Source organism: Elephas maximus, chromosome 2 (assembly GCF_024166365.1).
Source record: "Elephas maximus indicus isolate mEleMax1 chromosome 2, mEleMax1 primary haplotype, whole genome shotgun sequence".
Classification (NCBI taxonomy): Eukaryota; Metazoa; Chordata; class Mammalia; order Proboscidea; family Elephantidae; genus Elephas; species Elephas maximus.
Genome location: NC_064820.1, coordinates 188637506 through 188651568, shown reverse-complemented (window position 1 = coordinate 188651568; position 14063 = coordinate 188637506). Strand labels below are relative to the sequence as shown.

The 14063-nt window shown below is 45.2% G+C and overlaps 1 protein-coding gene across 1 annotated transcript in view; it reads right to left on the bottom strand.

Annotated features, from left to right (window-relative positions):
- The window catches only part of DOCK2 (dedicator of cytokinesis 2), a 543298-nt gene that overhangs the window by 31708 nt on the left and 497527 nt on the right, over window positions 1-14063 (bottom strand). Inside the window, exons 40-44 of the mRNA XM_049874293.1 lie at window positions 13460-13564; window positions 11604-11745; window positions 4215-4296; window positions 3064-3148; window positions 1800-1886 (exon numbers count right to left, since the gene is read on the bottom strand). Coding sequence (XP_049730250.1) covers window positions 1800-1886; window positions 3064-3148; window positions 4215-4296; window positions 11604-11745; window positions 13460-13564 — 501 coding nt within the window. The remainder of the gene's footprint in view (window positions 1-1799; window positions 1887-3063; window positions 3149-4214; window positions 4297-11603; window positions 11746-13459; window positions 13565-14063) is intronic.

Genomic DNA, 14063 nt, shown 5'->3' with positions numbered 1-14063 from the left:
CAGGCTCCTGGGTTCACTGGGAAGAACTGGAGTGGGTATTAAGGGCTGGAATAGGATGGTCCCAGTGCTGACAATTGAATAGCTTAAAATATCCGTCAGATCACATCCGTCTTCTGCTCATGGTTCCATCTCAGTGGGAAAGCCAAAATCCTTATGAGGGTCTATAAAGACCTATATGATTTGGTATCTGACTACTATTAATCACCCTCACTCATTCTGATCCAGTCATAAACATGATCTGGCCCCAGGGCCTTTGCACTTGCTTTTCTCCCTGTTGGAACATCTTTCTCTTCAAAATCTGCATGGGCCATCCCTCACTTCCTCCAGGCTTTTGGTCAAAAGCCATTTTAGTGCCAGGGCTTTCTCTGACCATCCTATTTAAATTGGCAACCCCTGCTGCATCAGTTTTCTGTTTTATTTTTCTCCATAATGGTTATCACCATCTGACATATATTTACTTTTATTTTCTAGTCTGTCTTGCCCATTAGAATGTAAGCTTCATTGTGAAATCACCAGGTGTTGGAACAGTGCCTGACACATGTTAGATACTCATTAAGTATTTGTTGAATAAATATGTGAATAAGACATTCTGAGTATGTCTCCACTTATCAAGTTTCCTATAGAGTCATTTTGAGTCAGAATCAGCTTGATGGTAATGGGTTTATCAAGTTCCTCACAACCAACCTGGTCTTTCCCCTGTATATTTGGGGCTGCAAAATTTATAGCTGTCCCAGGGCATGGAAACCCTAAAAATGTGTTGAGAAGTCAAATACATGAGGCCTGCACAAGGAAGCTCAAATGTTGGGTTCTAGCCAGAGCTTTGCCTCTGTGTGGTTCCTCGCTTTGAGCCTCAGTTTCTCTAACTATAAAATGGGTTCATACTCAGATTCTGTAAGGTGACACAAGAGGCTGCTGGGATAAAAAAAGCATGAGGGAGTGATTGAGTGGACAGGACTCCAGGCCCTCTGGCCCCCACTTCAACCAAAGAAGCTCCCATTTTATCAGTTTTATGGAAGATTTCATTAGGAAAAAAAAAGTGATCTGATACTTAAAAAAATATCTGAAAAAGGGTTCATCAAAAATTTATGACTCGGAAATTCTACCTCTAGGTATATATCCAAAATTAAAAACAGGTATTTGAACACATTTCTGTAAAATAGAAGCACTATTTACAATAGCCAAAAGGTGGAAACAACCCAAGTGTCCATCAACAGAGGAATGGATAAGCAAACTGTGGTGCACACACACAATGGAGTATCATTCAGCCACAAAAGGAAGGAAGTACTGCTACATGCTACAATGTGGATGAACCTCCAAAACCTATGCTAAGTGAAAAAAGCCAGACACAAAAAGTCACATATTGTTTGATTCCATTTATATGAAATGCCCAGAATAGGAAAATCGATAGAGAAAGCAGATTAGTGGCTGTCAGGGGCTGGGGGGAGGCGGGATAGGTACAGGGGTCCTTTGGGGATGATGGAGGTGTTCTGGAGCTAAACAGAGGCGGTGGTTGCATAACACCGTGAACATACTAAATGCCCCTGAATTGTTAGCTTGAAAAATGGTTAATTTTATGTTACATGGCTTTCACCTAAAATAAAAAAAAATATCTGAAAGCAGCTAGGCTAGATGTTGCCTCAGGCCCCTTGCTGTACTGCAATTCTGGGACTCTCACAGTGGCTTTGAACCAAAAGGCTGCCCGCTTTTCAAAGCCAAAAGAGCCTCCAGAGGTTGGCAGGGCCCTCCCCCTCCCGGAGAAGAGGGTCTGACAAGGGACGTGCCCACACCCACACACACACCTGGGACATGTGGACCACCTCGAACCAGCGCAGGATCCCTGGCAGCTTGTACGCAGTCACGAAGGAGGTCCTCTCGATCCACATCGACTATCCAGCGGAGAAGGGATAAAAAGGACAGGAAAGCAACACACTCATGAAACATGGGTATCAGGGAATCTTGGTGGAAACATAGCCAGCCTCCAGACCTCCCAAAATCAGAATAAATATTTCAAGACCCAGAAACGCACCTCCACATTACCCTTAAACATTCTTTCCCAACCTGAAGTTTAAGCTTTTCCAGAACTCAGGCCAAGTAGGATTTGACCTGCATCTACGAGCAGTCTGAATTTTTAGGCAATATTGAATGTTTCCATCTGCATTTCTTGTAGGGGGGTAGTTCCACAGCATTCATTAGACCCTTAAGAATCACAGCATCAGACAAAGATCTGAAAGAGACTTGGAGCTACCACCTCATTCCAGGCTTGGTCCTTGGGAATAGAAGACAGATTCCCACAGGGAAACACACACATATAAAGCCAAACCCACTGCTGAAGAGTTGCTTCTGACTCTTTGCAATCCCACGTGTTACAAAGTAGAACTGCTCCAAAGGGTTTTTTTTTGTAAAATCTTTACGGAAGCAGATTGCCAGGCCTTTTATCCGTGGTGCCACTGGGTGGGTTCGAACCACCAACATTTAAGTTAGCAGTCAGAACAAACCACTTGTGTCACCCGGAGACCTGGGAAACACACACACACACACACACATACTTAAAAATACTCAGGGACAGTGAGGAGTGAAATCGCTATGGCTTCTTATCGGTCCTTCCTGGAAGGTTTGACTTCATCACAAACCTTCTCAGCCTGAGGGTTTCTATCTCCTGAAAGTGTCTGAACGTTCTGTAGTCAACAAGGTGCATTTCTTGCTGTTGATATTAGGTGTCATGATTCAATTTTGACATAGAGTGACCCCGTGTGGTGGTATAACTGCCCCATTGGGTTTTCTAGGCTGTAATCTTTATGGGAGCAGATTGTCAGGTCTTTCTCCTGCAGAGCCACTGGGTGGGTTTGAATTGCTGACCTTTTGGCTAGGAGCCAAGCAGTTAACCAATGGGCTCCTTACATCTCTCATACATCTGGTTTACATCTTGAAAGGGGGAAGGCTCAGAATGGCATAGAAAGGAGAAAATAAACCCATTGGATAAGACTGGGGAATGAGTGTCATCATATTGATAGCTGTTAGTTTCACTTCGTTTGGCTTTGGATCAAGGGTGGGGGAGATACTCACGGCAAACTCATTCTCAGGGTCCACGGTTCCCTTGCGCACCGGCCGGGAGTAGTGGAACTTTTGCACATAGTTAGATTTGTAAAAGCTGAAAGACAGGAAGAGGAGGAGGCTCCTGGTAGCTATGCTGGCTGCTGACACTGAGCCTGACCCGACCCTGCACTGTTCGGGGAGGCCGTTCTCCATGCGCAGCAGTAAACATTGGTCCTTGTTGTAGCATCTAACATCAGCTTCTGTGTTGTGAGCTCCATAAAAGTGACCCTTGCGTAGGCTTTCCTTGCAAAGTGATTTAGAAGGTCAACCTGTCTTATGCCATCACAAGAACACAGTACCCCTTTGGGTTCCCAAGCAATTGGAATTCTGGCGTTGATGTACTTAGCGCTGCCTGGGGCACCATTCCTGTGACATCAGTGCAGGCACTAGATAGACCTAAGGTCTGCCCCTCTGGAGGAAAGGGTCTCTCTTCTTCTCACAAATGAGCACTAGTTTCTCACTGGTCTACCCTGTGGCCTTTTTCTAAGACACTCAAGGTGGCAGCTGGGAGGAGTGCTGCCTGGTGCTGAAGAGAGCCCCAGTCTCATGGCCTCATCCTCAACATTGCAATGTGGTATTGAATAGACTGACACCTGCCTGCACGCTGCTGCCTCTAGTGTCTCTGGATCAGAGTCAGAACACATCCATTGTCAGTATAGAACCTTGACAAAGGCTGACAAGGTGTCCCTTTGGGAGAATGTGCCCAGCGTGAGCCATGCCCCCTGTCCCCTACTCCCCTTCCCTGCCACCTGCCACCTGCCCTATCCCCACTCCATGCTGCAGATTTCTGGGATCCACTCTGGAATCAAACTGTGCAATAGACTTCTCACATCCGATGCAGTAAACCTAATTGTGCTTCCTGAGGATTGATCCCTGTGTAGCAAAGCAGGCCATTGCTCTGTCCACCCATCTACCCTGGGCTTCAGCCCTTGAGGAGCAGAGTTAAAGACCAGATAGCTAAATGGGGGTGATTCCCCTCCCTAGAGAAAAAGGTGAAAGAGAGTAGCTAAGATAGAGAAGGAACTAGCAGGGCTCTGGGGCCTGTCCTGCCACCAACTCAGCTGGGCGACCCCGTGGGATTTTCCTCCCCATCCCTCTACCTAGCGAGCTGTAGGCCTTACTTTATAATCTGGTCAGGCACCGGCTTGTTCTTGAACCTGGGATGCTCATCCAAGACAGGCTGGGCGGTGAAACACTGGATATCTGGAATCCCTGCAGTTAAGGGCTCACAGCATGTCATCAGCTACAGGGAGAGTCCTAAACTTCACAGGTACCCAGCTGAGGCCTTCCAGGCCAGTGCTCCTTGGGCCAGGTTTTCACTGAATGACCAACCTCAGGTTGCTGGCTGCCAGCTAGGTCTGAATGACTAGTTACCATTGTTCTCAATAGAGCTGCCTGCCACTTGCAAACTTATCCCAGAGCTCCGCCCTTGCTAACAGTTGGTTAGTTACACTTAGTCATTACTATCATCACTATATTATCATTGTCAATAATGTCAATAATGCCATCTAATGGATTTATAGCACTCCATCAATTACAGGACATCTCTATCCATGCTCTCATTTCATCTCTCCAATTCTGCTTAGTAAACTGTCCCTGCTTCATAAATCAGGACATTGATCCAAGAAGCCAGGCAACTTGTTCAAGGTCACACAGCTTGTTAGAACAGGATATTATATTTAGGTCTTTTGACTGTAAGCCCAGGGTTCTTTACTCACTACTCAAAGTGTGGTCCTCTGCGAAGGCAAGGTTATGGAAACTCCATAGACAAATCCAAACTCCCTAAAGGGCCAAATTACTGGGCTAAGCGCTGGCGACCACGGTCTTGAGGAACATCTAGCTCAACTGGCATAACACAGTTTACAAAGAAAATATTCTATACCCTACTTTGGTGAGTAGCATCTTGGGTCTTAAAAGCTTGTGAGCAGCCATCAAAGATATTCCACTGCTCCCACCTTATCTGGAGCAAGGGAGAATGAAGAAAACCAAAGACACAAGGGAAAGATTAGTCTAAAGGACTAATGGACCACAAGTACCAGAGCCTCCCCCAGACTGAGTCCAGGACAACTAGATGGTGCCCAGTTACCACCACTGACTGCTCTGAGAGGGATCACAATGAGGGTCCCAGACAGAGCTGTAGAAATGCATAGAACAAAACTCACAAAAAACGACCAGACTTACTGGTCTGACAGAGACTGGAGAAACTTCGAGAGTATGGTCCCCGGACACCCTTTTAACTCAGTAATGAGGTTACTCCTGAGGTTCACCTTTCAGCCAAAGATTAGACAGGCCCATAAAACAAAATGAGACTAAATGGGCACATCAGCTCAGGGGCAAGGATGAGAAGGCAGGAGGGGACAGGAAAGCTGGTAACGGGGAAGCTAAGATCAAGAAGGGAAGAGTGTCGACGTGTCACAGGGTTGGTGACCAATGTCACAAAACAATATGTACATTGACTGTTTAATGAGAAACTAATTTGCTTTGTAAACCTTCGTCTAAAGTACAGTAAAAGAAAAAGGAAGGAAGGGAGAGAGGGAGGGAGCGAGGAGGGAGGGAAGAAGGAAGAGAAAAAGAAAGAGAATGAGAGAAAGAGAATGAAAGGAAAGAAAGAAGAAAGAAGTGTGGTCCTCTGGCCAACAGTATCAGCATCACCTAAGAGCTTGTTAGAAATGCGGGGTCTCAAGTCCCACCCAAGACCTACTGAATCAGAATTTGTATTTTTACAAGATCTTCTGGTGAGCCATATGCATGTTAATGTTTGAGAAACAACTCTGGAAGCTTAAAAACAACTGCCTGCAGTACAGTTGTAAGGTCGTATCCAGGCTCACTGGAAAAGAGTTGCATAATAGTGATGCCTGCCATGGGCACAGAATAGTGGAGAGGCACTACGTAGGCCAGATCTTTGCCATCCATCTTCTAGATCATAGCCACCTTATTCATCTTAAGCCAATAATATGGCAAACCAAATGGGCAAAGTTGGTTGTCACTGGTTTCAGCTCTGGCTTCTACTTCCCTTTACCTACCTTCCATGCCTTCTTCACCCATCTCTCCTTTTTAACTACACAGGTTCTCTCATCTCTCCTTTCTACCTGATGACCACAACTCCAAAAATTCTTCTCCTGGGCCTAATATTTTCTCCCAAGTAAGGGGTCACAAACTCCTCTTGTTGGCTTTCAGAGCTATCCCATTTTTTCAACCATTATCTCTGATTATCCAACAGATCCTACTATTTGCTCAGCTTGGAATATGTTCCCTCATCACTACATCCTCCTTGTGAACCCTTTAGGCAGATGTCAAATACCACCACCTCCACGAAGACTAGGCTCACCCTGATCAAGTGATGTTTTCCTTCTTTTGATTTTCCACAGCGTTTTGTCCATACCTCTCTTAGGACTCCTATCTCTTCTGCTACCTGTCTCCTCCCTCTCTGACCCCTGCCCCCACCACATTGTGAGCTTCTGATGGCAGAGGCTATGATTCATACATAAGAAATGGACCAACCATAAAATTCCAAACGAAATTCCATTCCCCCATTCTGATATACTTACTCCATACTACTATGTCGGGGATTGAATTGTTTCCACTCTGAAGAACAGGTTAAATGAGGGTCCCTCAGAGAGAGGGCAATGCTTAACATAAATGAAAACTCTTAATAGAAGGATTTCTGTAATCTTCAGGAAAACCACTTTTTTGAGGTGTAGGATGTCTTTCCAAAGCCATAAGGCCAACAGCTTGCTCTTGAAGTGTAATCACCATGGAAAGGAATTAAGTGTAGGGCTAGGGTAGGTGAACTATGGTCTGTAGGTCAAATCCAGCTCACCACTTGTTTTTGTATGACCCATTTTTTAATTTTTTTTTTTAAAGGACTATCTCATGACATGTGAAGATGATATGACATTCCAATTTCAATTTTCACGAGTAAAGTTTTTTGGAACACACTCACGCCCATTTACTTCTGTTTTATGTATTTGACTGTTTGTGTGCTACAACAGCAGAGCTGTAGTTGCGATAGAGACTGTATGGCTCATAAAGCTTGAAAAAGTTTGTCAACCCTGGTTTAGAGAAGGTTCTAGGTCATGGATACTGATCTTAGCAAATGGTCTTCGTCCAAGTCTGTCCTGGAGAAGCTGTGATACAAGAACCCTGGAGGAGTGTCCAGGAGGATGAGTGGCCAGACTCACATGCTGATCCTATGCATGGAACTGTTGAGGGTGGGAGACATTGGACTCCCAACAAAGAGATCTTCCCCCACTTGGAGCCCTAAGTGAGAAGACATGAGATCCATTAGCTTCCCCAAATCTTTGTCAGCATTTCAATAAGGGAAGGCAAGAGAACAGAGGAGCTAATAACTCAGATTTTCATAAAAACTAGATCTGAGTTCAAATCCTAGTTCTACCACATCTTAGCTGTGACCTCGAGGAAGTTGCTTAAATTCTCTGAGCCTCAGTTTTCTTCTTTGCAAAATGGAGATAGTAATCATACCCAACTCCTAGGGTCATTATGATGATAAAAAGAAACAGTGCATGGTAAACACTTGATAAAGAATAGTCTTTCATTCATTAATCTTACAAAAATGATGGCACAATAGAAAGAATACAGGCTTTGAGACGGATCTTGGGATTAAATCTGAACTCCATCACTACATAGCTTTGTGACCTCAGGTAAGCTGCGTTTCCTCTCGCCCCACATATCCCTTCGCTATGAGATAAAGAACATTAATACTCACCTTGTGGGGTTTGATGGGGATTAAAGAAACAGTGACTATAAAGCACTGAGTCCCATGCATGAGATGATGAGGACATTTAGCAAAAGCCAGTCCTTCCTCTTTCCTTTTCCCCTTTCACTAGGTTCCCAGCACTGACTCAGGCCTGTTGTTGCTTGCCATTGAGTTGATTCTGACTCGTGGGGTCCCCATATGACAGAGTAGAACTGCTCTATAGGGTTTCCTTGGCTATAATCTTTACAGAAGCATATTGCCAGGCCTAATCTTCTGTGGTACCACTAGGTGGGTTGAAACCATCAATCTTGAGGTTGGCAGTTGCCATGCAATGGATCACTTTTGTGTGGCCTTTCTTGCCATGGTCTTGAAAGGTCCACTCAAGTAATTGGGTGGGACTGTGCAAATAAGGTAAGCATGGCCCACCAAGAGGACTGGTCATGTCATGGATTGAACTGTGTCCCCCAAAAATATCTGTCAACTTGGCAAGGCTATGATTCCCAGTATTGTGTGATTGTCCACCATTTTGTCATCTGATGTGATTTTCCTATGTGTCATAAATCCTGTCTCTATGGTATTAACAAGCAGCAGTCATTTTAATGGGGCAGAACTCAATCTAAAAGATTAGGTTGCGTCACTAGCCAATCTCTTTTGAGATATAAAAGAGAGAAGCGAGCAGAGAGACAGGGAGAACTCATACCACCAAGAAAGCAGCGCGGGGACAGGAACGTGTGTAGAAGCTCCTAGACCAGGCGAAGATTGATGACAAGGACGTTCCTCCAGAGCCAACAGAGACAGAAGGCCTTCCCATGGAGCTGGCACCCTGAATTTGGGCTTCTAACCTCCTAGACTGTGAGAGAATAAGTTTCTCTTTGGTAAAGCCATCCATTTGTAGTATTTCTGTTATAGCAGCGATAGATAACCAAGACAGGCCAGTTTTGCCATCCCATTAGGCTTAAAAGAGAGCAAATTCCAGAGGAGAAGGAGGATCTCACCACCACCAAGGAAGAAGAGCCAAGAGCAGGGCACGTCCTTTGGGTCTGGAATCCCTGCACTAAGAAGCTCCTGGAACCAGAAGACTAAGAAGGAGAGAGAGTTCTGTAACCCTGAAGACAGCGTGAAGCAGTAGCAGAGAAACTGCAGCAGGAGACGGCTCAGTGGGCTTTCCAGCCCGCGGAGCAAGAAAGCTGAGTGCCTTTGGGTGAGAGGCTTGCGGAGGAGCAGGGTGCCTCCGGCACTTGGCGGAGTCAGGTTTGCCGACCCATGGAGCTAGAGCTTTGTGCCTTTCGGTGGAGGCTTACTGGTGGAGTGGGGTGCCTTGGGGTGCTTATCAGCAGAGCTAAAAGACCTTCATAACACTTGCCTGAGTAGGGCAGAGGCCAAGGAGCCAGAGAGAAGCATGTCTGCAGGCACAGCTAAGAAGAGGCTGTCCTGATGGAAGAACTGTATCCTGAGCATTCCTGACCCTGGCCTGTAAACTGTTACTTCCCTAATAAACCCCATAATCATGAGTATTATCTGTAAGTTCCGTGTGGCCATTGGAATGAATTATCGAACCCAGCAGAGAAGTAAAGAGTGCCAAGGGAGGGACAATTGGTGTCAGAATTGGTAAACACGGCAGAGAGGAGGCATGTCTGACAGCCAGCCACCTCATAGAAATCAGCCTTGGGCTGTTGATCTTGATTCTCCTTCCGCCTTGTGAAGTTAAAGGACTTAAGACGCCTCCGCCAGGCTATTTTACAGCAGTCAAGCACAAGCTGTTTGCACCTCCCGGGGACCTGAATCAGGCCTAAAACCCATTGCCATTGAGTTGATTCCAACTGTAGTGACCCTATAGGACAAAACAGAACTTCCCCATAGGGTTTTCAAGGCTGTAAATCTTTACAGAAGCAGACTACCACATTTTTCTCCCTCAAAGCAGCTGTTCGGCTCAAACCACCAACCTTTTGTTTAGTGTCTGAGTGCTTTACCCGCTGTGTCACCAGAGCTCCTTGAATCAGGTCTAGGAGCTATAAATATGATACTACTCTGGCCCAGAATCAGGAACCATGATGCCCACCCCCCATACAAAGTGAAAAGGCCCCAGAGCTGTTCAACACCACGATCTCCACATGGAAGAGCCTTAGTACTAATCCTGTGTATCGCCTATAGTCAAACTTGCATTTGTAACCACCAGCCCCACCACCAGCTGCATTTCCTCCTGCAAATAACCATGGTAGAGCATGCAAAAAGGGCAGGCAGGCATAATGAGAAGGTAACAGATGAATATGTATCACCCGAGGGAAAAATATTTGGATTAAGGCTTGGCAGATTTAGCAGACCAGCCATGCAACCTGTCAACCCAATTTTAAAGGCTGTAACTTAATTCGTGCTAAAGGGTACAATGTACAGAGCCAGGCTGGGTTTATGCATCCCCTGGCTCACCTGTCTGCCTTGTCCTTGGGTTTATATCCTTCCCGTCACCACGTGTCCTGCCTCCTGCCCAGTGTGAGCCCCTGGCCCTATGAAGACCATGCTTTGGTGCATGACAACCTGGCTACACCACCCCTTATACAATAGCAGTAGCACCATCTCAGGTCAACTCTGGCTTACTCTGTACTCCAAGAGAGAGTGCTCCCTCCTTCCTTCCTTCCTTTCTCCATTTCTTCTTTTTTTCTTTCTCATTTTCTTTTCTTTTTCTTCCTATTAATCAATAAATATTTACTGAGAGTTTGCTTTCCGCCAGGCACTGTGAGTAAGAGGGGAATTATTGCAGTGAACAAGGCAGAGCAAGTCTCTTCCCTTAAGAAGCTTGCGTTTTAGCGTACATTCACATACCTTTAAAAAAGCACTGATGATAGGGACAGATTGTGATAAATTCTCTAAAGGAAACAAACGGGGTTTTGAGATACCAGGGTCATACAATGTTCAGCAAAGGCCACTTTAGATAAGGTGACCAGGGGATGCCTCTTCCTGGAGGTGATACCCTAGTTAGGGTCTGACAGGTAAGAAACAGGCATGTAAGGTGCTGGAGGGAGAGCATTCCAAGCACAGGGAACAGAAAATGCAACGGCCCAAAGGTGGGCGCAAGCTGGGTGTGTTTAAGGAACAGAAACAAGGCCAGTGTGGCCAGAGGGAGAAGAGCCAGAGAAGGACAAGTGGGAGGCAATGACGTTGGAAGGTAGGCAGGGGTTGAATCATGGACAGTTTCTCAAGCAGACCTTACTTGGGAGGTTTGATTTTATCATAAAAGCAATGTGAAGCCATTTCAGTTCTTGGAACCTGCTATACTCCTTCTGACTCAAGACCTTTGCATGTGTTGGCTCATCCCTCCAACTGGTACACTCTCCCCACCTCCTGCTAACCTTTGGTTGGTTACTCACTTCAAACATCACCTTCCTCAAGGAAGCCTTCCCTGCTGTTCCAACCACAATACCCTGGCTTCTTCATGACATTTATCACATTTTTATAAATAAATATTGAAAGATGTGATTAGTTGCTTAACAGCTTTTTTGCTTGCTAGACTATAAGCTCCATGAAGGCAGGATCACTTGGTCAATGTAATCTCCAATGCCTTCCACTATGCTTGACACACTAGGGCTCCAGAGTATTCACTGCAAGCATGAATGAATGAGCAAATGAATTAATCAATGAATGTCACATTTAGAATTTAGGGCGATGGGTTTTTTGGATACCACAACGGACATCTAAAATTGGCACTATTGCAATGCTTCTTGGAGGCATCTCTAAGCTTTAAGATGGGGCTTTGTGGGCTAAATCCCAGCCAGGGCTGCCCATGCCTGGACAAGGATACACTGGCCTGGAGCATTCTTCACATCATCCCCAGGGGCAGAGGTTGTGTTCATCTTCTCTGCGTTGGGGAACTGGCTCATCAGCGTCATCTGGAAATCTTCTCTTCGCTCATACTCCTTCCCCCGGTAGATGAACACTTTGTTCTGCAGAGAAATGACATCCATCAGAGATCCCAGGCTGGAAGAATGTGGCCCAAGCAAAGCTGGGAGGTGCGTGGAATAAGCACAGGGCTGCAGTGGCCTCCAGCAGATCCCTCTCCACTCAGTTTCCCCACCAGTGAAAGCTGGAGCTCAACTCACTGACCTTCTTGCTGGGGCATACCACATCTTTCAAGAGCCTAGTTCTAAAGGCAGGGAGATTGTGCATACTGAGAACATTCTTCTCCAAACTACCCTATGTACGCCTTTCAGAATAAATTCTTCACGCAAGCTTCACTGGGTGATGCCCACCTCCCTATTTACCATACATACCTACAAAGGTTCCCTCCTGCCTTTAATGGACTGTGTTGAGGTTCCTCCAGCCTGAAAGCCCAGGAGCTGAAAGGGACCAGCCTTCAGGCCTGTCATTACCTCCTCCGAGCCCAAGCTCCAGGCAAACACACTCTACCCTTCCTCAATAACATTAGCCTCTTCTAGACCAGCAGTTCTCAACTAGGGGTGACTTTGCCTCCCAGGGATATTTGGTAATGTTTAGAGACATTTCTGCTGGCGTTTAGTGAGCAGAAACTAGAGATGCTACTCAACATTCTACAATGCACAGGACAGCCCCATAAACAAGGCATTATCTAGCATAATACTTCAATAGTGCTGAAGTTGAAAACCCTGTTCCAGACCCCATTAGCCTACTTTGGTTTCCTTGGTGACTAATCACGAAGTGATTTATCTCCTTGACTAGATTATAAAATCATGTGACATCCAAGATCAGATTTACTATTTCCATTGTATCTCCCTGCCTCCAGAACTGAACCACTGATTCACAGATGGGAAGGAAGCCTACAGCCGATCTAATCCGACTTTCTATATGAGGGAAGAATAATCCACTACAGTAGTGATTCAGAAAGTATGATTCAGGGACCCCTGAAGGTTTCCAAGAGCCTTTCAGGGACCCACAAAGTCAAAATTCTTTCTGAAATAATATAAAGCAGCTATTTGCTTTTTTATACTCATGTCTTTCAAGTGTACAGTGGAGTTTTCCAGAAGCTGCGTGATATTGCATAATGTGTGATATGGCAAAAGACCGAATGCAAAAGCAGATATAAGAATCCAGCTGTCTCCTATTAAGCCAGGCATTAAAATGATTTGCAGAAATGTAAAACAATGTCATCCTTTTCACTAAATTGCTAATTGGAAAAATATAGCTATTTTTCATAAAAATATAATTTGTTTTAACAAGTAATATGTTTATTATTGTGAGTTTAAAAAAAATTGATAAATATTTAAAATTTTTCTCTGTTTTAATTTTTAAAACAGCAACCATCAATAGGTGTAGTTTATAAATACAAAAATTCTTTGGAGTCCTTGGTAATTCTTGAGAGAATGAAGGGGACCTGAGACCAAGAAGTTTGAGAGCTATTGCTCTACAGTATCTTCTGCGTAGCAGAGGTCATCCAGTCTCTCAGAACACATAATTGCAGTGACAGGGAGCTCACTACCTCAAATGGCAGCTCTAGTCCTTGTGGCCTTAGAGACACACAGGACGGTGATTAGAATGGAGACTGGGGAATGTGCTGGGGACAGGGACAGGTCAGACAGGGGAGTGGGGCAGATCCTTGAACCACAGAGGGACAGCTGAGATGTCAAGACCCTGGGACCCTTGCCTGATTCCCTTTGCGAGTGACTGCGTCACCCACAAACTCACCCGCAGAAAGGAGGGAAATCCCTGGCCGTAGTACCCAACAGCAAAGTAGTCTGGTTTGGGCCTGAGGATTTTCATGATGTTCTCGTAGAACTTTGCCTGCTGGATCTGAAAGAAGAAAACTCAGTTTGTAATAACACAGACGTGTATCAAAGGTACGTTCTTCTCAAATGGGCCACAGTTAAGAGATCATCACAGGAGGTCACCAAAGCCAATACTTAAGTGCACGTATTTGCATACCTGTGGATGTGTCTCTAATCAAAACAGTAATAGCTATATTTTCAATTCAACCAGGTATTGTGCTAACTACTCTACCCACATTAGCTTGTTTACCAGGTCGTCTACACAACAACCTCATAAGCATCTCTGCTTTGGAGATGATGAAGTGGTATCTCTTAATGCGGCCAGTGAATAGTGGAACTGACCCAAGGCAGGCTTCATCCAGAGTCCTCATCATTGCCACCCTGTCCCCACCTCCAAACATGTTTTTGTGAGGACATATGATCGGTCAAGCGTCTCCCAATACAGGTGCCTTCCTGCGTATGCACACCTTATGCACTTCATCAATTCTAAGAGGTACATGCTTTTCGTATTTTAACATCTCTGA